General features: G+C 43.9%; 1 protein-coding gene across 2 annotated transcripts in view; it reads left to right on the top strand.

The window, feature by feature from the left end:
- The window catches only part of tbc1d22a (TBC1 domain family, member 22a), a 48691-nt gene extending 39129 nt beyond the window's left edge, over positions 1 to 9562 (top strand). For both annotated transcript variants that reach the window (XM_074697713.1, XM_074697715.1), the window contains exons 13-14: positions 3 to 98; positions 6622 to 9562. In XM_074697713.1, the coding sequence (XP_074553814.1) occupies positions 3 to 98; positions 6622 to 6750 (225 nt within the window). In that variant the 3' untranslated portion in view covers positions 6751 to 9562. The remainder of the gene's footprint in view (positions 1 to 2; positions 99 to 6621) is intronic.
- Positions 9563 to 23915: the final 14353 nt, after the last annotated feature.

Below are 23915 nucleotides of genomic sequence, written 5' to 3'. Positions count from 1 at the left end.
AGGCTGAACCTGAGGGCTTCTCACATTTCCACCTCTATGTGTGCGCCGCCTTTTTGGTGAGGTGGAGGAAAGAAATCCTGGAGGAGAGGGACTTTCAGGTAATCTCTCACAGCAGGGGTCCTGGAAGAGCTTCAGTCTTTCTTCTCACATTGGGACTTGCATTTAGACCCACCAATAGACACTGGGCAGGTTGGACACACCAGTCTGTGTATCAAACCATCTAACGCTGTGTCCTTTTTGTGGAAAAAGCGTTTTAGTGTTTCTATCGGTGTGGCTGGGTTAGACAGCCACCAACAAGTGCAACTGATACTTTTTCTGTTTGTTTACCAAAAAACTACCACAGCTAAGCTCTGACCGTTTAGTTCTGTAGGTTTGAACACTTTCTGTCTCAAAGCCAACGAATGAACCCATCTCGTCATCAGACTAATGTTCAGTAGTCCCGTCATCAGCAGCAGAGCTCTGATCCTGGCTGTCCCCCTCCAGCCTTCCCCTCTGAGGAGGACTCATCTGGTCCCATTCTTCCTGAATTACTGCTCTAAATTCTGCTAAATTCTTTGGTTTATTTTTTTAAACAGATCTTTAGATAATCCACCACAGATTTCCAATGGGGCTCATGTCATGGGATTGAGCAGGTCACTCTAAGACCTGGGCTCCTGCAGTCAGGTTCTTTTGGTCCTGGATGCTGTGAAGGGCTGTATCTTGTTGAAACATCCAGTTTTGATCTTGTTGGAATAGAGCGCGTGCAGAAAGGATCATGTAGGTTAGGAGAATGGCTCAGTACCAGTAAAACTTTGATGAGCCATCACAAACTGGAAGAGGACCAACGGCAGCAGCTCCCATGGATCCCCAAACCGTGATTCTGCTTCTCAGATGCTGACAGTAGGTCCTGGACCTGCTGGAAATAATGCTTCCCCTGGTCCTCTGCATCCTCTTACATTAGAAAGAGGAAGATGAAGCTGGAAGCTTGACTCATCTTACCACAAAGTCCTCTTCCAGTTCTTGGGGGTCCAGGTCTTGTGTGCTTGGGGCTAACCTCTGGGGGTGGGGGGGCACTGGAGCCCAGTAGTAGTAGTAGTCTGACCTCTGCTCCTGAAGCTCCTGTGATGTCATGTGGTGGTTTTCCCTGCTCATGTGGATTAGGATGTGGTCATTTCTTGCTGAAGAAACCCTTGGACGCCCAGATATTGGTTTGTCTTCCGGGCTTTTGGTTGGTCTGTGTTTCTGCAGATTGGATCCACCCGCTGAAGGACTGCATCTGCACTCTCTGCTGAGAATCTGTATTTTCAGGTGTTTCCTGCGTGAGGTTCCTGGTTTTAGACATTTTTTTAGTCACTGAGGAACTGGATTTATACAGACGGGGAGCATGGCAGCAAAGGTTGTCTTTTGATAAAACGCAAGACCTACATTAGTGGATCACTTGAACCAGTTTTCAGTGGCAAAACGTCTTAGAGATAATTATTTTTGTTTTAAACTTAAATACAATTCCTCCCCCAAAACCTCCTCAGATACAGTTTGCTTTAAGTCACAATTCACCCTTTGTCAGCCTTCTGATTGGTCCCGGACTGACCAATCAGAAAAATCCTTTTCTGCCGCCACCCACTGTTTTTTTATGCGGTTGGACAAACACTGACCACGCTGAGGGTCTATTGTATACATTAATCCAGCAACATTGGAACAGTAACCAGCAGCCCTGTAAAGTATACATAATAAGTGAATTTTAGCATGTGATATTGAATAAATAAAGTTGCTGGTATGTAGCTATATATCAATGATTAATTATTTTTAGCATGTATGAATATAGTTTCTGGGGTATGTAGAATAAATAATGAATGGAGTATTACGAGCTGTATAATGTAATATGATTGGATTAAGTTAGGCTACTCACCCTGCAGTATGTTTGCAGTATTCAGTGTTTCCCACAGGATTTTAGGAGACTGTGGTGGCAGAGTCGCTGACCCTTGGCAGTTTTAATGTGTGTGTACGTTTTTAAGCGCAATGTATCGCCCTTACAGTAAGTGCAGTTTGGGACCATAGACATGAAGATACGTTGAGAAATAAGAACTTACAAAGGCATATCAGAAATATTTTAAATTTGATTCAGAAACAAAACCAAAAACTCACTCTCTCACAATATTTTGAACAATTTACTGAACAACATTTCAACAACATGTTATTTACACTATTTCCCATGATCTGTGATCCGTTATCAGGCTACTGAGACTGTAGCCTACTGTTATTCTCTCACCTGAGTTAACGAGGTGTGTGTTTGAAGCTGATGAGAAAAAAAGAGAGCAAGAGGATGTGAGTAGGTGAAAGGGAGGCAAAGTGGAAACCCTTTATATTGTTTTAACATCTTAAAAAAATATTTTTTGGGATAAAGGGTCAGATTACGATTCTTCTTCTCTCTGATCCCTTATCTGGATTTGGGAGTGTTATGTTTTCATTCTGTTTTTTTTCTACAGTGACTGCAGAAAATAGTCTTAATAAATGAAGATGCCTAAATTTGCTGAGGCCCACTTCATCACAAAATGTAGCCTAAATCAATGCAAGATTATTTTCTGTCTGATATTTCCTGATATTGCTGTGTGTCTGGCTTTGAGAGAAATTCATCTTCTTCCATGCTCTGTCTGTTGTGCTCACCGTCTTAAGCTGACGTCACTCTACAAAATCGCAGAGCGCACATGGCTACTTAATATGCACGTACTGATTTGCATTGACCATATATGGTAAAGTTCGGGCGCGCTGAAGGCGGGAAAGGAGGCGTGCTCACCACATTCACGCTTTTCTCGGCGCTGTGTGATTTATCACGGAGAATAGCGTGCAGCCATATGTACGCAGAGTTTGATAGATCTGAAAAGAGTGTTGGTCATATCCACGTTTTGCCTTTTCGTCGTAAGTGAAACTTAAGAGGACTTTTACATGCTGTAAAAAATGAGGCCCCAGGAGAGGAGAATATGAAATACTAAGCCACTTCAGCTTGTTGGTATGGTAACAGGTGATTGTACTGTGTGCCTGCACTGACCCTGAATGCGCGGTGATAATGAAACAGTGTGGTCGCTCTTGTCTCTGAAACTCTGGAACCGAGACATGCGCGGTGCAGCTGTTCCTCTTCCCAAGAAGGGAGGCAGACAGCGCAGTGAGATACTGTGTCCACGGCCGCAGTTAGCATGGCCGCTAATGCCCAAAAAAGAAGTTGCACGTACCTCAGAGTCAGACACCCCGCTCTAATGTCACTGGAATCTGGTTGGCGCCAAACGTAACAGGTAAAGAGCGACATCTATGAGTGTGACCAGTGCGTGCGCACTCTTGTTCTCGCTTGTTTACGTGTGGTAGGAAAGTACAGCTGTGTAATGGTCTGACAGAGTGACGGATCGTATTTTTTGTCTCCATATGAGACTGTGGCGGGGCCAAATGAGACTGTGGCGGGCTGCCACAGTCTCATTAATTAATGGGAAACACTGGTATTGACCAGTGATCCTTCCGTCAGGAGTTACATCGACAGAAAGTGAATGAGGTTTCTCTCTTTTTCTCATAGATTTGTCATGTCATGTATATAACTTTCCAATGCATATTGGAGGCCCTGTTGTCTACATTTAGAAGATATTTGAGAGCCCTGGCTTGAAAAATAGTTACAGATGGTTTCTAAAGGTAGGTCTGTTGTTGGAAGGCTGCAAGCAGCCCTTGTTTGAGCTGCTGTGCTGCTAAGCTAAAAAACCCGTCGTTTTCAGGTTGGAAAACGTTTTGCAAATTAACTATACTGCACTCAGACTTTCCTCAATGCGATGTTGTTGTTACGGAGTGCACATGTGTACACAAAACCACGATACGAGCAGATGTAAAAACTGGTCTGTACAATGGGAGCGGATGGGAAAACGGGTGGGAACCCGCGCAGACCTAGCAACAGAGCCACAGGAGGGCGTGGCTTGACAAAGGGTGAAATAACAAAGGAACACACACAAACAAGCCATGCTTTCTGTACCAGTCTGCTGCTCATTCAGTGTCCTCAGACCTATAGCCTCAGCAGACTGACAGAATGCTAATGCTTGTTATTGCACTGCATTAGATATAAATCCCTTCACATCCTTTCCCTGCTCATCTGACCCAAAAAGAAACATGAACTTAAAAGTGTTGAGCTAAAAGTGTTTAGTGTCGTTGCCTCAGTTCATGGCAAGTGGCTGCAGAATGCCATGGTGTGAGCCCTCAAAAGGAAATGGAAAGAGGAATTTACTTACAGATTTTAATGATGGGGGGAATGCAACAGGTGATTTGGAGAATATTGCGTGCATTTTTATCTTACAAAGTGACTGTGAAGAGTAGGGACGGGTACCTTTCACATTTAAAACGATATGGCACCGATGCCTGGTACCTGGAAATTGGCACCGGTACTCAACAGTACCAATTTTGCTGTATGTGGTAAAAAATATCAATTTGTTTAATAATGAAATATAGATTTTTTTCAGTTTAACATATTTCTTTGTTGATATATAACCTTGCAATGCTGTGTTCATGTCCAGCATGGAAAATTGCCCACTCTTCCACTCCCCACAGTCACAAGGATGCATTTAGGTACCTTTTGATTTCACGTGAATTGATACTTTTGATAGAATTTGGTCGGTACTTTAAAAGTACCTAATTTGGTACCCTTCCCTAGTGAAGAGATCTACTCTCCTGGTTGTGGGATTAGATTTGTTTAGCTGCTAAGTGAAAACCAAGCACTCCTGAAGCAATTCTCTTTCCTTCATTCCACCTCAGGTAACACAGTCCTGCAAACTGCAGGCCTGGACAGCATGGATAGGTTAGTGTGTGCATTGAGACACACACACACACACACACACACACACACACACACACACACACACACACACACACACACATGAGAGTCAGAAAAGCACCAGAACAACCCTTCCATACACTTTTCTCCAACATATTCAGAAATATGGTATGTTCTGTGCGCAGTAATCACACACACACAGGCCATGAGAGGATGTGGAACCATGCCTTTTTTGTCAGTTTTTTCTGCTTGAGCCATCAAGTCCCCACAAACACCTCAAGATTCTCACAGTTTAGGTTTGAGAGCAGGAAGCCTTGGATTAATTCAATGTTTGATCCATTTATCAAACGGAAACATCCTCATCTGCTCCTGTCTTTCTCCTCTAACTTAGGTGTGACAGAAACTCCTCTGATGGATGGTACTAGAGTCAACAGTGCAGAAAGTAAGACAGGGCCACCCCGTAAGCTGTTTGATAATCACCCAGTGATGGAGTGCTCTGCCTGATATAGCATAAATCTTTTTGTGCCAAAACATTGTGAGAACACAAAGCAGAGGGAGGAAGGCAGAGGGCTAAATATGGTGGAAAAGATTGTTATCCCCTCCACCACATCTCCTCTGTTACTTCACAACAGTTGTCTTTCATTGCTTTGCTTCATCAGTTTGCTCTCTATCACTGACAGATGAAGTTCACTCAGGAGCCTCTTTGAATAGACCATCACCGATTCATGTCGGAGTTTATTCTTAGTGTTTGCTAAAATGATCTGTCATGGCAGTGATGAGACCAAAGAAAAGTCTGTCTGCTGATTAGTTTTGTGGATCAAAAAAGGTGAGATTTTGTCTTTTTAGCAGAGGACCACAGCATCTTGACCTCAAACACAGGAAGAGCTGACTCATGGCCAGTGCATCTTTCAAGGTCATCACTGCCTTAGGTCCATGACCAAAACAATTAAAGGAAAACTATGTTTCATGCAGTTTTTGCCTTCAGATACTTGAGTTCATAAATTAGCCTGAAACCACAACACATGCAACCCCAGACTTGGGGTGAGGTTGTTGGACTGACCCTAGGCCTGTTTTCTTGAAGCTGAAGTTTTTGAATGATCCTGGGTCTGTTTGTTAAAGCAGAGGTTTTGGACTGACTCGGGGTCAGTTTGTTGAGGCTGAGGTTTTGGACTGACCCTGGGTCTGTTTGTTAAAGCTGAGGTTTTAAGCTGATCCTGGGTCAGTTTGTGTAAGATCAAGTTGTTGGACTGAGTCTGGGTCTGTTTCTTTGAGTGAGGGTTGTTGGACCGATCCTGGGTCTGTTTGTTGAAGCTGTAATATTCTTGAGGCTGAAGTTTTGGACTGACTTGGGGTCAGTTTGTTGAGGCTGAAGTTTTGGACTGACTTGGGGTCTATGTGTTGAAGCTGAAGTTTTGGACTGATCCTGGGTCTGTTTGTTGAAGCATAGGTTTTGGACTGATCCTGGGTCTGTTTGTTGAAGCATAGGTTTTGGACTGATCCTGGGTCTGTTTGTTGAAGCTAAAGTTTTGGACTGATCCTGGGTCTGTTTGTTGAAGCATAGGTTTTGGACTGATCCTGGGTCTGTTTGTTGAAGCTGATGTTTTGGGCTGATCATGGGTCTGTTTTTGTAAGCTAATGTTGTTGGACTGATCCTAGGTCTGTATGTTGAAGTCTTAGTTTTGGACTGATCTGGGGTCTTATTGTTGTAGCAGAAGTTGTTGGGCTGATCCTGGAGGGATTTCTCAGTTTGTTTTGACTGGATTTGATTTTTAGGAATAAAAATTAAGCTTTTATTGCACAGTTTTTTGTTTTACCTTTTTTTTTCATCACTGTTCTGTGTTTTCCAACAGGGGTTGATGATCCTACTGCAGAACCTTCCCACAATGCACTGGGGAAATGAAGAAGTGAGCGTGCTGCTAGCTGAAGCCTACAGGTTAAAGTTTGCCTTTGCTGATGCTCCAAACCATTACAAAAGATGATCAGCAGGGCTCCTCTTTCCCCATCCTATCCCTCATCTGCCCGGCTGACTTCTACTGAAGCAGGAGGCCTCTGTTCACACCTGGACGGACCTCTCCTCTTTAACCTTTCAGCTGTTTGGAGGTCTGAATCAACCTATGACTGAGACGGATGTGATCTAGCATTCTAACGTAATGATGTTGAGCCTTTTAATCATTGTGATCTCCTGAAATTTGCACTCCATGAGTTGGACGAGTGGCCTCGTTTGACTGGAATCCAAAGTGTCTGTCGTCCTTCAGGCGGCTCAGGCTCAAAATAAAACCCCACACTTATTTCAGGACCATGAGCTGTGGCTTTACCTCGGCACTGCAGGGGTTAAGTTTTACTCATGAAAAATTCTGCTCTTCTCTCTTTTAATCCCACTAATGCCAAGTCTTGGTTTTTCACAGAGGCCAGGATTTTTCCCTTGAAAGTCTGAAAGGCAGGAAAGGTCCCTGTGGTGAAGAGTTCTTATACCAGATCCTCCGTGACTTTTTATCGTTCATGCAGAAACCAGTCTGTGACAGAAGGCAGGTCACTTTCTCACTAAATCAAACACTCCATTCATCGTCCTTTCACACACATAACGACTTAGTTTCAGCTGCGTGAGGAGGGTCACACCGGCACTAGAGGAGGCAGGAAGAGGGATCTCTTTTCTTATAAGAGTCAGACACAGACAGACAGAAAGAGGGAGAGACAGACAGATCCAGTGTTGTCAGACGCTAACCAAACGTGCACTCTAACATTCTCATCATATGGTCATATGAACTGTCTCATCCACATTGAAGGAAAGCCACAGTTTGCCTGGGCGTTGAATGGAGCGTATAAAGTTTCTGTGTCCTGTCTCTTCCCTCTGGGCCCGACCTTTACTGGCACACATACAAACTGTGCTCAAACGAGCAGAGAAAGCTCGGGCCCACCAGCTTGGTGGGTTAGAGAGAGGATTATTCTGAGAGACGTCTCCATCTAATAGTCACGGCCTGTGTTGTCTTTTCAACCCTTGAACATAGAGCAGGTCTGCTGGAGTCATGATCTTTCACTGACAGTCACTTATGTTTTCTCCTCATTGACTCTGATAAGGTATTCTGATGTGAGGTTTGTTTGGACCTAAAGTGTTAGTGCCAACGAGTAAGAACACGCCCCTTAACCTGTCCCTGATCTGTTCTCTCCCTGTCCAAACGTGAAGTCTGACCCAGAGACATTCAGAACTATGCATCTATGACATCTCAAAGTTTGGAGCCTCCTGTTGTGACCCTGCCAGAACCAATTACTGTCAGCCGGTCCAGAGAGATGGTGTGTGTAGGTGTGTGAAGGAGAGGGAAGGGGCCAGAGAGCGAGGCTGAGTTTGTGATTTTCCTCCTCAGCTGTCAGTTTTCAGTCAGAGCCTCCATCCTCTGAAAGTTCCTTTAGAAACTCTGCATTCAACTTGTTTTTAGGAGTTGGATTTTTCTTTTTTAATTGTAGCATTACTTTTTAAGCTGTTCACTTTACAAACATGAAGTTGTGCCTGACTTTTGGGACATAGACCAGTCTATGCTTCTGACATCAGATGAAGTTAAAAGGTTTTATATTTCTGAAAGGTTGTGCCCAGTCTGAGTGCGTCATGGTTGGAGCAGTGATGTTCTGTTTAGGTTTTAACTCCAGTAACACCAACAGACTGATCAGAAGGTCCACACCAGGCCGTCTCCAACAGTCCGAGTGAACCCATGAAAGAATTAAGATGTGAGGCTCTGAGTGAATCATTCAGAGACCACACAGAGAGAGAAACAGCTGACACATTACTGTTAGCTTATTACCCTGTCACGGTTGTTTTGTCAGAAGGTGGTTTGTTTAATGCACATGTGCTCAAGTGGAAAGCTGGACCGCCACTGCCACAGTCACAGAGGGGCAGCGATGTGTCCCTGTGCTGTCCCACCAGGAGGTCCAGTTTTCCAGGATTTATGTGGCCTTACTGCACACTTATTTTAGTGGGGTGGGGGGTTTAGACTTCATCATTTTGAGATTAAGGATGCAACAATCCTTGATACTGCTCCTCCTCCAGTGGTGGAGTCAGGCTCCAGAAAGAGCTGAGTGCTGCCACACAGACTGCAGTTCAGAATCATGGACTGTAACTACAGCTGTATTTCTTAATGTCAGCTCATTTGGTATCATATGAGGCACCTGCGGCTTTAGTAATGGAAACTCGTCTTTAGTTAAAAGTACTTATGGAAAGCTTCGTCTCCCTCCCTTTGATGTTTTTTGTAAATTTACCCAAAACGTCCCAGACGTTATAAATGCCTTCAAAACGCACCCGAGAAACACATCAATATGTGGGCTGGTGGTATCGTTGCGTCCCTAGTCAAGATTTAAACTGTGTGGGGTTTTTTTTCTTTTTTTTTTTACCTGTGTCAGGTAAGAGCATTCAGGGCAGGTGTAGTTCCTTTTTAAGAATCACTATAGAACCTGGTTTTGGCTCTGGGCTTTTGTGTTCAGCTCCTTTTTATCCATACACATCTGTGTGTGAATAACAGGACAAACACTGAAGATGAATCCTTGTTATGAGCCTTTTTTATCATCTCACAGCAGGAAACACCTTCAGATAATAAATCTATCCTTAACATATTCAGCTGCTTTATTCTTTCTTTTCTCTTGGGACACCAAAATGTATTGATGACAAAAATCATCTCCCGTAGCTTTGCCTCAAACCGTCTAATCTAGAGAGTGTGGAAGTCCTAAATCTGATTCTTGAATATAAAATGTGTACAGAAAAAATTTTGAAATAAAATCTGTAAATACAAAGTGTAAATAAATCCTATATATGACAAACTGCCTCAGATTTTTTCCTCAAGTGTTCAAAGTGCAGCTGTTTGTGGTGTGAGTTTATGAATAAGAGACAGTTGCAACATTATCTGACTGTCTCAGCAAGGCAACATTTATAATTATTTAGTGTTCAATATAAAAAACTAAAGGAGTCATAGCTTTGACCAAACAGACATTAAACTGTGATAACCTGCTGGCCTGCATTAAATTCACAATAATGGAAACTGAGATTATTCAAATGATTAAATTTTCTACACAGCTGATGGAGGACAAAAAGTTAAATCTGCTGGAGGACAAAGAGAGTTAAGATTTCTGCCTGGTCTTTCTCCTTCTCATCCTCTTTGTGCTGTGTGGGCTGTTTTTGGGATGGTTGGTTTGGAAGCAGGAAAATGTAGCTTTTGAGTCCAACATCAATTTAAAAACTGCAGTTTCAGTGTCTTAACCCGGTACATTTGGTGGCGAATAAGTGTGCTGTGTGTGTGTATGTGTTAATAACCTCTATCAGTGTGGGGCCACTCAGCTACTGCATTTGCTAAAACAGCAGCAGACCCTGCTGTCCTGAGACGAAGTGTTGCTTTTATCATAAGGACAGAGTGGTTAGCAATAACACACTCAGGATATGTAATTAATGTGAGTGTGCACGTGTCTATGTGTGTGAGAGAGAGTAGATGGATTTACACACACTAACAGCATTCTCTCCTGTTGGCTGTTGAATCATTTCAGGACACACTGCTCAGTATTTACAAAAACATGAACAGGTCTGGACCTGTAAATGTCAATAAAATGTTATTAATAGAAACCCAACATCAAGACAAGATAAGGAGTCTGATCTCATCTTAACCCACCATGAGTACAGAGCTCTGCAGCATTTAGCAAGTTACAACGGAGAGGAACAACTTCCCTTTAATGGGCAGAAACCTCAGACAGAACCAGACTCATGTTAGACAGACATCTGAGGACTGTGTTGGGGTTAGGTACACACACACACACATATACATGCTCACACAGACAGACTGTAGAGTCTGTAGTTTGGCACCGTGTCGATGGTTTGGGTGAAACTTATGGGTCCACAGCAGCAGGTCGTCCAGAGGACTGATCCAGAGGAACCTTTGAGGTGACCACCTTTGACATAACATGAAACATAGTTAAAACTAACCCCAAGGACTGATGCCCTCCTCCCACACACCCTTTATCAAAAGAAAACTCTACCCTTATTGAGATAAAAAATGAAACAAAATGTTCATAACCTGTGAAAATGGCAGCAAGAATGTCTGTAATTTAAACACCTATAGGGAAAAGATCTGTTCTAAAGTTATTGAAAGTAGAAAGCGTAAGATTATTAAACACAGCCAGTGCAAACATAAAGGTGATATTTAAATATTGTGCTGTAAAATATTAAAGTGTCTATCTAGTTACAAAAGTGTCCAACTGGTACTGTACAAATGGGGGAGGGGAAAAAAGGGAGGTTGAGTCTGAGACTCGAGGCGGGTCACACTGGCCATCCAAACCGTGCCATGCTTAAGCACGATTGCCCCCCCCGCAGAGCTGTTCCCCAGCTGGAGAGTACGGCCAGCGGTCACACTACCCCTATATGAACCAGACTTTAGCAGGTATCACACACACGCACAGCCCGCCTTTGTCATCGTGAAGCGTCTGTTTATATGAAGTGCAATCTCATCAGAGTCAGCACAATGAGACACAGAGAGCACTGCTACAACTTAAGGGACTTTTGGACTTATAGTAAGTCGTTTTTGCCTGACACAGCCCTCTAACACACCGGCTTCGTTTAAAATGATTGTCGAGAGATGCGGTTACGGCGATCATATGTCATGGATCACACGCGCTGTCCGCGTGCTTGTGCATGAAGTAAACCGTGCCAAAGCCCACCTATCCGAAGCGTGCCAAAGCATGGAAGCAAATCGTGCCAAAGCACGGCATGGTTGCGGTCACACTGGCCTTTCCAAATGTGCTTTAGGGCTGAAGCGTGCTTAGGCACGGCACGGTTGGCCAGTGTGACCGCGACCTCATTGTGTGTTATCGCCCTGCTCTGACTGTGAGGTATTGTACAGACAGATAGCCAGGGGGACAAAAGAGTTTCTGAGTCTGTCAGTAGAGCAGGACAGTAGTCTGCAGAAGTCTGCCGCTGAACGCACTTCTCTGCCTGGTGAGGGTGCTGTGCAGAGGGTGGTGGTTGTTGTCCATGATGGAGAGCATTTTCATCAGGGTCCTTCTCTCCCTGCCACTGTGACCAAAGAGTCCAGCTGAGCTCCCACCTCACAGCTAGCCAGGGCCAGTCCTACACATTTTAGTGCCCCAGCGAGATTGGCATTTGGGTGCCCCCCCAAACAAACATCACTCAGACATCACCACGAATTAAAGAACACAAACATGTTTGTTTTTTCTTTTTCTGGCTCACACAACAAAGTCAGTTTTACTCTTTTAAGGAGGTAAGAGAAAAAATACAGATAAAACTATAAAACAATCTTCAAACAAGATAATTGTGCATTGGATGTCTCATTCACATTTATAAAGGTCATATAGTGCAGTTTTAACAAAATTACTAACAAAGTCAGCCAGTCCTAGTGGCAGTAGTAATTGGTTTGAGTTACTTACTTGTTTCAGAGAGTGGTGTAGATGGGAGATCACCAGATGTTTGGGCTGGAGGTGCTGCACTGTGTGTGTCAGTGGAGGAGGTGCTGGATGTTGGGGATGTTGGAGCTGGTGGTGCAGCTGTAAACAAAGTACATCCATACTCTTACACGACTGCATTCAGTCCTTTGTCATTTTTATCGCATATAAACACTGAACAAATAAACTTGATTTGACCTAACTTAAAATAAGACCTAACTTTTTTAGCAGCAAGGTGTAACTAACATTCAACAACAGCAATAATAATAATAATAATAATAATAATAATAATAATAATAATAATAATAATAATAATAATAACACAGCAGTGTATTTTGAATTACATAGAGTCCAGAAATAATTGGTCTGAGTTACTTACATGTTTCAGAGAGTGGTGTAGATTGGAGATCACCAGATGTTTGGGCTGGAGGAGCTGCACTGTGTGTGTCAGTGGAGGAGGTGCTGGATGTTGAGGATGTTGGAGCTGGAGGTGCAGCTGTAAACAAAGCACATTCATACTCTTACACCACTGCATTGTCTTTTGGGTACAGTAATGTTACTGCACATAATCAAAACAAATACAATTTATTAAATTTGACTAAATCCTACATGTAATAGCAAGGTGTAACTGTAAACTACAACAACTTATCAATTACACTGAGACCACAAATAATTGGCTCGAGTTACTTACATGCTTCAGAGAGTGGTGTAGAAGTCCCTTCTCTGGAGTTAGGGGCTTTAAGAATTTGCTGAGTGTGTCTGTACAGACACAGGTACAGTTATTAGCCTAGCAAAAGCATGCATAGCTGCACAGGACAAACAATTTAAATCGATTTTTTAATTGATAGCTGTAGCCACATTATCACTCATGGTGCAGCCTGCTACTCATTTTGAGACTCAAGGCAAATTAGGCAAGCATGATGACAAGGGTTTGGGTTTGTAACTCTGCAATGCAGGTGTATGGTAGTAACAAATTTTTGGCAAAAAAAGCCCAAACATGAGGGTTGAGCATTCATCTCAATCTGTATGAATCTATCAATAGCTCATCGTAACATTCCATTATCTAGCTAGCTTTGCCTTTAGCTTTATTACTTAGCTAACGCTAGGGTTAGCGGAAATCAACCTAAAATAACACAGAAACGCAAAACAGCGCTTTGTTGACATAGCTTACCTCTTAATTGGGCTTTCCTTTCCTCCTCCTCTTTTCTCTGTTTTCTGCCCTGCGCACCTGAGGGCTTGTGCCTTTTCATTTTTAAAGAACACTACCTGTCTGCCTGATATGATATGCGCGGCGGCGGCGCCAACCATGGGGTTGTGTTTACATTACACCGACACGCACGTCTTGATTGGGCTGCTGTTGCAAGTTGTGCAGAGACATATTCCCCCCACTAAAGCAAGCAGTAGCATCGTGTCTCTGTTTAAGTGCATCAGCCAGGCCAGATGAAATATTGTAAATAAAAAGTGTATTTTTTCTTGCTTATTTGTTCATTGTGTAGAATAGGAGGGGGCACCTGGGCACCCACATATTTTTTTTTTTTTTTTTTGAGGGCCACTGGCGGTGCCCTAAGCACACTGGGCGAAACTGCTTCGCCTGCAGCTAGCCCTCCTCACCAGTCTGTCCAGCCGTGCTAAATCCCTCTCCTTCCTTCTTCCACTCCAGCATACCAGAGCAGCATAGAAGAGGATGCCAGCCAGAACATACATACTTACTGATACTGATACATACTGATAGAACCTCAGCAGCAGCTTTGTGTAGATGTTGAAGGATTCCAGGGAGTACAAGCGCCTCTGTCCCTCCCTGCAGATTGTGTTCGTGTTTGCTGACCAGTCCAGCTTGTCAAACAGCTGCAGCTTGTGGTATCCGTGGGTCTTGACCACCTCCATGTCCACTCCTGTGATGGAAACACGTAAGGGTTGTGGTTTATTCTTCTGGAAGGCCACCACCAACTCCTTGGACTTGGAGGTGTCCAGCTGCAGATGGTCCAAACTGCACCACGTCACAAAGCCATCAATCAGGCTCCTGTACTCCTCCTTCTGCCCATCCCTGACACAACCAACGATCACAGTGTCATCTGAGTATTTCTGCATATGGCAGAGCTCCGAGTTATAATGGAAGTCAGAGGTATTCAACGTGAACAGGAAAGGAGAGAGCACAGTCCCCTGTGGAGCTGCGATGCTGCTGACCACAGTGTCAGACATGCAGTCCTTCAGTATGATGTACTGTGGTCTCTGTGAGGTAGTCCATAATCCAACTAACCAGGTGTGAGTCCACCCTCATCTCAGGCTTTACACGACAACGTTTCATCCGAAAATCCTAAAATACAGCAAAAACGCAGTGAAAAAAATCTGTTACACGGAAATGCCAAGGGATTGAAAGCGCTGTAGTAAGCATGCAAGGCCTGCAGGTGGTGCTATAACTGTCTTGTCTAGAAGCAGCTTCTGGGAGATGTCCACCGGAGTAGAGTTGAGCCAATCATCTGGTGTATTGGTGAAAACCAAGAGCAGGAGTGCAACAGATGCACGTTTTGTACAGAGACAGTCAGCAGATACAGCAGATTGAACAGCACAAGGTCAACACGGTGGTTCGCGACGATTGTAACAATGGTACTGTTGTCCTGTCGTATGTGCTTGCACGAAGCCGAGTGTGACATCAGCTTTTCCACTGAAAACGCCTGCTTACTGTTGACACGGCAACGGTGTTGCCAGTGTTTCAGCCGCAGTGTTCAAACACAACAAAGCTTTTGCGTTTCACCCTAAAACCGTTGTCGTGTAAATGTCCCCTCAGTCAGCTTGTCTCACAGTAGTAGGGGGTGGATGGTGTTAAATGGACATGAGAAACCAAAGAACATGAATCTCATTATGCTGCCCCCTTTGTCCAGATGAGAGTATGCCCTGTGCAGTGGATAGAAGATGGCGTCATCCACGCCAACCTTTGCCTGGGAAGCAAACAGCAGTGGATCCTGGGCATGGGGGACCTGAGGTCTGAGGAGATGGAGCAGCAGCCGTTCAAAGGTCTTCATGACATGGGATGTCAGAAGAATTGGTCTGTAGTCACCTGGCTCACTGGGTTTTTTTTCTTGGGGACAGGGGTGAAGCATGATGTCTTACAGAGCACAGGGACCCTCCCAAAGCGCAAGCTGGACATGGGGGGAGGAGGGGTTGTTTTTGTTGTCCTGGTGGCTGTAATGGTGGAGTTGTTAGGGGTAAGCAGAGAGGCCGTCGTATGCTGCTGCCCCTGCCAGCCGTCCTGCTGTCAAACATGCAGTCTATCCTGGACAAACTTGATGAATAGGAGGTGAGCACCAAGTTTTGACAGGAGGTAAACGACACTTGTCACCTAGCATTTACGGAAACATGGCTAAATGAAACGCATCCCGACTTGGACCTGGAGCTGAGTGGATTTGGATGTCCTATTTACCTGGAAGAGCCGTGGAGGAGGCGTGTTGCTATTACCGATCTGTGGCATGTAAAAGGTCACACAGCTGAAGATCATAGCAGACAGAGTCGCTGTGGAGGCTCCCTCTGTTGTCTGTGATGGAGGTGAGTCCTCTGCATAAAACTCTGATGCTAACTGATCTGTGGCTTCCTATAAAAACCGTCTCCCCAGGACCCAAACTCAACCTGCCTTTGTGCTTGACCAATCATGATCCTCCAATCACAGCTGTTCCCCTTCGACGAATTTCAACAGCTGTGATCAGAGGATCATCATATGAAGGCAAGCTTTGTCAAGGAGTCACTTTACACACACACAGCAACTCATCATACTCTCACCTGAATCCAAGGTTATTATAGGCTTACATTTTTCTTCACTCCAATTTTCTATTCATTTTGAGTTTTTGCTTTCAATTTCAGTTAATTTTAAATTTGTTTTTAAGCAGGTTTTCTTTCTTTCTTTTAATTAATTTTAAGTCCTTATTTTTATTTAGTTTTTGTTAGTTTCAGTATTAGTTTAGGTCTAATATTCAGATGGAAATAATGTTGGTTTCACATAACTGTTGATTTTATACTGCATTTTATTTTTTGGATTCATTTCAAAGTAAGTCATGAGCACAGTTTAAAATGTAGGTAAAAATGTCCCTCTGCATCTCCACCTGAAATGATGGGCTAGAATTTCCTATCTGACTGAGTTTCCCCTGTGATATAGTGACAGTAACTGTCAGTCTCCTCACTGTAAGATTCACACAGCTCTGAACTCTCCTGATGAATCTTCAAGGATGCTACAAGAATGCTCTGCCAGATCAGGTCTAAACTCCTTGACCAGTGTCAGAGTTTAACTCATGACATTATGTTAATGGACTCTTTAAGGTTGCTGATGCTCTGCTAAACTCTTCAGTAACCAGTGTCACACAGCCACCTGCTGTCTCTGTGTGTAAGATAGGCTCTCAAGCGTCTTTGGATACAACTACAGGGTGAGGGGGGATGTGTTTTGAGGTTTTGATTTAAGGCACAAGAACAGGACTTGATTCCACTTCAAAACAATACCACACTAGGGGGATAATCGAGAGGAATCACAAGTCAGGAGTACAGCGGAGGAAGGGCTAAAAAGGGCTGGCAGGTCTGTGTGACATGATCAGTTTATGCATGACACAGGGACAAAGGTGAAAACTAAAGACATTTTCTCATAAATACCTCTCCTTTGTATCAGGAAACACTCCTTCCATTGTCCCGTATATGTGGGGTGTCTGCAGGCACACTAAGGGAATGATATACTTAGGGAACACAATGCTAAGGGAATGATATGCTACGTGAGCGATAGGCAAAGGGAAGGGTAAACTTAAGGAACGCTACACCAAGGAAACTATGCACCAAGGGAACGATACACCAAGGGAACGATGCACCAAGGGAACGATATACTAAGGGAACAATACACTAAGGGAATGATACACCAAGGGTATGATACACGAAGGGAATGATACATCAAGGTAATGAATCACCAAGGTAACCATACATCAAAGGAATGATACAGGGAGGGCCTTTTTCAAACCGCCCCCTACACACTCTCCCTACCCACTACCCCTCTGTTTGCACGTTCTCGTGGAGGGCCATCCCAAACCGATCAGCAGGGGAGGGGTAGTGGGCTATAAAACCCTCCACAAGCAAGTCTGCATGGATGCCGACTCGCTGAACACGTGCTAAATTGTGTCCTATGTCAGCCATGGAGGAAGCAACATACAAGTGTAAGTTCCACGCATATGTGCCTGCACAAACACTGTCAAACTAACACAAATATTTAATGATTGTCATGCAGATGCTCACAACTTTAGATGTACATGTCATTGATTAAGGCCTGCCTTGCATTTGATCAGACAGTTCATGTTTATTTGTGTAAGTGTTTAATATTTACAGGGACCGTCACAAAAACAAAATCATTCATTCAAGCGAGAGTGAATCGTGAAAAACTCTTCAATAAAAAAAGGAAATGCAGCCACAGAAGCGTGGGAGTAAGTTTCTTTTGGATTATCTACGTCATATTTTCTTTTTTTCTTCGTATATCTGTTTCCGCCTGAGATCGAGGGAAGTTTCTGTCCCAAAGCTGTATTTATACCCTACACCCTGATGGAGTGAACTTCGTTCACTGCAAGTGTGACTCCGTGACAGGAGCACTCCGTCATGGAGGGGGAGTGTGTAGGGTGTAGGGTGTAGGGTGTAGGTTTGAAAAAGGCCCCAAGGGAATGACAGACCAAGGACATACACCAAGGGAATGACACACCAAGGGAACGATACACTAAGGGAATGATACACCAAGGGAACGATACACCAAGGGAACGATACACCAAGGGAACGATACACCAGGGGAACGATACACCAAGGGAACGATACACCAAGGGAACGATACACCAGGGGAACGATACACCAAGGGAACGATACACCAAGGGAACGATACACCAAGGGAACGATACACCAAGGGAACGATGCACCAAGGGAACGATACACCAAGGGAACGATACACCAAGGGAACGATACACCAAGGGAACGATGCACCAAGGGAACGATACACCAAGGGAACGATACACTAACAACATGCTGTTGGATTGAGATGCTTAAGCAGAGATAGGCAACCCAGGGCACATGTGCCATTGCTGCCACGTGAGAGTATTTATGTTTGCACACGGAATAATTATAGGGAGGCAGAGGACAAAATAATTAAAACAAAATAAAACTAAAAAAAATGTTTTGTATTTATTTAACACATCTCAAGAAAATGAGCACATTATAAATGGTAAAAAATTGAACAAATAAGATTAAATAATACATTTAAATCATGATGTTATAATTGCACAGCTGTGACTTGCAAGTGTGTCACCACAAATCTCCTGGGAGGTCAGTCTGCTAGCTCACAATCACATCCCTTTTAGTGGTGTTATTATGGCAAACAAACTAAGTTCCGGTTGTTCTTCCAACAAAGTTGGACAAGTGGTTATAGATTTATTGCCAGAGACTGACAGGGATTAGGTGATAAGCACCCTTTGCTGTGAAAGTGTGATGTTGCAGACATGAATTGTGCAGCTATGTTGGGGACCAAACACAAACCAGCATTAGCAAAGTATGCTTACCAGAGCAAAATTTTCTGCTAAACCAGGCAAAAGAGGGAAGTTAAATCATTTCTCACTGCAAAGCCAAGCATGGATAACCATTTGCTGACAGGGAATACATAGAGGAGACTTTCAATAGACTGTCGATGATTTTATGAAGGAAGTATTGGCACTTTGAGTGTATTTTAAAGTGGCATGAGTCATGGAAAAGGTTGCCAACCCCTGTGCTAAAGAAACAGCACTGTGGTTTTGAGTCTGAGTCTGTGCTCATGTGTTGGGCTTACATGGCAGACCAACATAAGAATTATACTTCATGATGACTACAATACAGGTAGCCCAGCACTCCTGACAACGTGTGGCCAACATGAAGTTATGTGTGCATTGTTGTGTGTTTGTGCAGAGGAGGAAGTTCAAACGGCTTCTCTGCTCTCAGTAAAGCTCAGGAGGAGTGTGGCGTGGAGCTCCGCCTTGAAACTCACCACGGTCAGAAGCCACAGAGCTGAGGGACTCCACACATTCTCAGAGAGCTCCCTTTGGGACACAACAACACACACACACAGTGCCCTGAATGCTCCTGTGTCAGAGCTGACACAGAGCTGGTATCTATATGCACCGTGGCACAAAGCATTCCTCATGCAGTGCAGAGTGATAGCCACATTACAGCAGCAGAAAATCCTCCTCCAGCTTTATCAACATCAAGCCCTGCAGTCAAAGCTCGGCTGCAGCCAGCAGAGGTGCTCTGCTGTGCTGGGAGGCTGAATGTTCATCATGCTGGGAGGTGAGCGCAGGTTGTGTGCTGGAGCCAGGAAGTGCTGTTTGTTTATTGTTGAGGTCTGTGGCCAGCTGGCTTCGCCTTATTGCCATAAGACAGGACAAACAGACGGCAGCTCCTCTTCTCCTCTCATCTGGCTTTGTTAGAGGCCACTTCCCTTTTTCCCCAGCAGCATCAGAAGAAATGCTGCTACACACGCTCAGAGTGAGCTGCAACATGCACCAGCAGTGCTCAGATCGCTTCATCTTGAGAGAAGCAGCTAAGGGACTGGAGGGAAGACACTACTCAACTCTGTTACTGTCAGGACTCCATCACACTGAAACACTTAGGGTTAGGATGAGGATCAGGGCCCATCTCATGCTGAACCCATCAGAGGAAGACTTAAGGAGGATCATGCTGTGTAAAATAAATAAATAAATAAATAAATAAATAAATAAATAAATACTGTATTGACCTGAATATGCCCAACAAAGCTTTTCTCCTTTGAAAATAACGTGGGAAAAGGGGGTTTGGTCTTATAATCCTGTTCCAACAATTGACACATATTGATAGTTGTCTGACGGTTGCTACACGGCCGCAACAGCGAAAGGCGCCAGCCTTTGTAAAGCCAGTGACCTCACTGGAAAATGGGAAGGCGTGCTGGCTGTCCATAGCAAAGCTGATCAAAGTGAACAGAAAACTGTGGCAAAGTGACAATGCTAATTTCAAGATGATGGTAGTCCATACAGCCGAGACATCAAAAAACTGTCAGGCCACCAAAAAAAAATGAAGTTATGGAGTGTCATGTCTGGAGAGGGCACGCCCAAAAAGACCACCTGAAAAATGCTAACACTAGACGAAAAGCTTTATGTGGTCCTCAACACGGCCGCTTCCAGGAGACTGACAGGAGGGTGTGTGCAGTTATTATTGAGAAACGTAACAAAGGCATGCCCATAATAGAGAGATCATCCAGCTGAAAGCCTTGGATATTGCCAAGGAGTTAAACATACCCACCACTACTGAGTTTAAAGCCAGCATTAGTTGGTGCAGAAGGATGATGCACTGTTGTGGTCTTGCATTATGGCACAGAACCAGTCCAACAGCTGCCCTCAGACTTTGCATAGAAGCTGCTGTTTTTGCAGCGCCATGTGATTGGCTTGAGGAAACAACACTCATATCCCCTTGATCAGGTCGGCAATGCCGACCAAACCCCTGGGTTTTTTGACATGCCTACACCTGCACAAAAAGGTAAGAAGTCTGTTATTGTGAAATCAACTGGAAATTAAAAGAGTCAGGTAACTATCATGCTGGTTTGCCTAGCAGATGGGACAAAATTGCCCCCATATGTGGTTTTAAAACACAAAACAGTGCTGAAAGAGGAAAAGCCACCTGACACTAGCCACGTTTACGTGAGGAGTTTTTCGTCTTTCCGAATGGAATCTTTCTGAATGACTTTTCTGAAAACAATAGTATACATAGAAAGGAATAGTCCAATCTCTGGTCTTCATGCACTGCTGTAATCAAACAGAATACTCAATGAGGCATGCGCAGAAAAACGTAAACATCACGTCATTTATCAAAGACGGAGGACAACAGTTTTTCTTTATCATGGTATTGCAATACTCCGTATTGCGAGTGTCCGTCCAGTCTTGATATTATGTTCAGTTCTTCAAAGTTTGGATCAAAAGCAAACTTTCCTCCAGTGCTGACTGCTCGCCACCATTTTTAAAATTGAGGAACGTCTCTAGTTGCGTCTTACGTTCTTATCTGAGCGTGCACTGAAAGAACGTACCCTGACAACTTTCCTTCTGAGTGGACACATGATACCTCAATCGGTTTGAGGAAAGGAATATTCCACCCCTGTGAAACAGATTAAATGTCCATTCGGATTGGCACTTTTCTTTCAGAATGAGGTGTATACAAAGGTTAAATTTCTTCCGTTTGAGCAAATAAACCGAATGCAAGCGGAATATTTGGGTCCATGTATATGTGGCTATTGTTGTGCGTGCTCAGGAAAAAGGCTGAATGGAGAGTGAACTTGCGGTTGACTGGCTGACAGTGGTGTGGGGAAGATGGCGTGGGGCTCTCAGAAAAAAGAGGAACATGCTTGTTATGGATGCCATAATTAGTGGGTTTAAAAAGTGCTGCAAATCAAATGCATGGGACAGCAGCGACGATGACGTTTTGGACAGAACCCCCACAACCCTAACAGAACCCTATTTTACAGAATGTACAGCAGGTAATTCTGTATTATTTTCTTGTTAATTGTTACACCACACACACCAAGTCTAATTCCTTGTATGTGCAAATGTACTTGGCAATAAAGCTTGATTCTGATTCTGATGTTGAACTATTAAATCCATTTCATCCAGCAGGTGGCAGTAAAGCACTAGTTACAGAAATAACCACCTTAAAACTGCAGAGAGAAGAAGGAGACAGTCCTCTGCTCCTGCCCTTCTTTCTCCTCTTTGTCGGAGTCCTGCTGTGTTTCTGGACCTCAGGCAGACATGTTGCTTCAGGGGCCTGATGTGGAGAGCACAGAGGCCTTTTGCTTTCAGCTTTTTCTAAATGTACTTTTCTCCTTCAACCCTGTAATTACAGTTTAGTCTGACAACTAACCCCTGAAGTGTTCATTTAGCAGCAAATACATGTGATACATATTTGGCACCCAGGCCCGGCCTCACCACTCCTGGCAGATAAGTTTACATGGAGGCATTGAAGAGTGATGAGCAAGACCTACTGAACACTCATTGCTTCACTTAAACTAAACCAACACAAACAGGGCTAAAAATAAAAAAACTTAACAACCTGTCAATAAATGGAAGGAATGGAAAAACACTCAGACACCACAGCTTGCTTTGTTAGAGAAAACAAACAAAAAAATCCTACTCCAGGTCCTATTTGCAACAGTTCAATTCAGTCCTCATGGTTCTTGATTCAAAACGGGAATCAATTCATTTTTCTTCCAGAGTTCAGTTTATCCTTATTTCTATGTTGGAGAAAGTAAAAGGAAGTCAGAAAAGGAAAAGAAGGCACATGCTCATAGGGATGGAGCCAACAAATTCAAAACCATCAGCTGTTAGTCAGTCAGGCAGGCAGGCAGGCAGGCAGGCGGAGATGAACTGAATATATCTATGGATGGTCCAGGAACCGAGTGAGGAGCAGAGGTAAATGCCAGCAAGGGTTTGACTTCAGATTATACACATTAGCCTTGAGGTGTGTCATTAATACTACCGGCTTCACTTCTGCAGCAGCGTGGATCCTGGCTCCCCTGGACAAAGCTGATGACGCCATAATAATGCATCCCTCTCTCTGTGGCATGGATGTCAGCCAATAAAAACACGAGGTGGGGCTAAAAACTTTGGGGCATGAAACAGCTCGTTACAAAAGGCAGGGCAGCAGAGGGAGAGATGGGAGGTTGCCAATTTAAATAGACTGCCACACTGAGAGGCAGAGAACATATTTGGAAGACGATTATGACAAATAAGACGTGACGTGTGCATGGCAGCTCAGCTGGAGTTGTCTGCCTGAACCAGCACACAGGCTTTGCTCCATATGTGTCAGCACAAGCACAGTATGAATGAGCATTATTCCTGAGCAGTTTTCAGAATCTGACAAATCCAACAGTTTGCGAAAGCTGAGGATGCTTTTTAAGGAAGCCTGCGTACACAAAGTGTGGTGCAGATAGTTAAAAGGAGACTGAAAGAGCATCTGAAGGAGTAGCTTCATGTGAAGAAAGGTAACGTTAGATGGGATGGAATGCCTCTCTCCCTGATTACTTTTTTACTCTGTGTGTGTCAGTGGAAGTGCACACTGATGCCTGCATTGTGTCATGACTTTTTTCGAACAACGTACCATGCTGTTTGGACTTTGCATGTGTAAGCGTGTGCGTTGTGTTTCACATAATGTGACGCATGTATTTTTTTCTGCAATGTTACACCAGTGTATCAAGTCTTCTTTGCTCTGTGAGAGATGCTTTCAGGCTTGTACTGTGTGTAACCTCTGTAGAACAATGTGCCAAGTCTTGTTTGTACTGCTTTATGTGTGTGTGTGTGTGTGTGTGTGTGTGTGTGTGTGTGTGTGTGTGTGTGTGTGTGTGTGTGTGTGTGTGTGTGTGTGTGTGTGTGTGTGTGTGTGCGTGTGTGTGTGTGTAGGTGAGCAGCTGAATATTTTTCTCCTCTTCTATCAGTTTGTCCCATGATGAGGAGCAGTCATCCTCGAGGGATGTGTCTGCTCAGAAAGGGGGAGGCTGTGGGAATGCTGGAGGTTCTGGTTCTGCTGTCAGGGAACAATATTTCCAAAATGAGAGACAAAAACTCATAAATGTTACCGTGCATACATTTAATATTGTTAAAATTTTAACTTTATTTTGTACAATGTTTTTCCCCAAAGTGTGATTGCAGTGTTTTGTCCTCACTAACCCTCTCGAATTCAACTG

The sequence above is a fragment of the Halichoeres trimaculatus genome, unplaced genomic scaffold (genome assembly GCF_033239565.1).
Source record: "Halichoeres trimaculatus isolate MK-OKI-2021-1 unplaced genomic scaffold, fHalTri1.1 fHalTri1_scaffold_21, whole genome shotgun sequence".
NCBI classification, from domain to species: domain Eukaryota; kingdom Metazoa; phylum Chordata; class Actinopteri; order Labriformes; family Labridae; genus Halichoeres; species Halichoeres trimaculatus.
The sequence above is the reverse complement of the archived record's forward strand: the minus strand, read 5'-3'. Positions and strand labels throughout refer to the sequence as shown.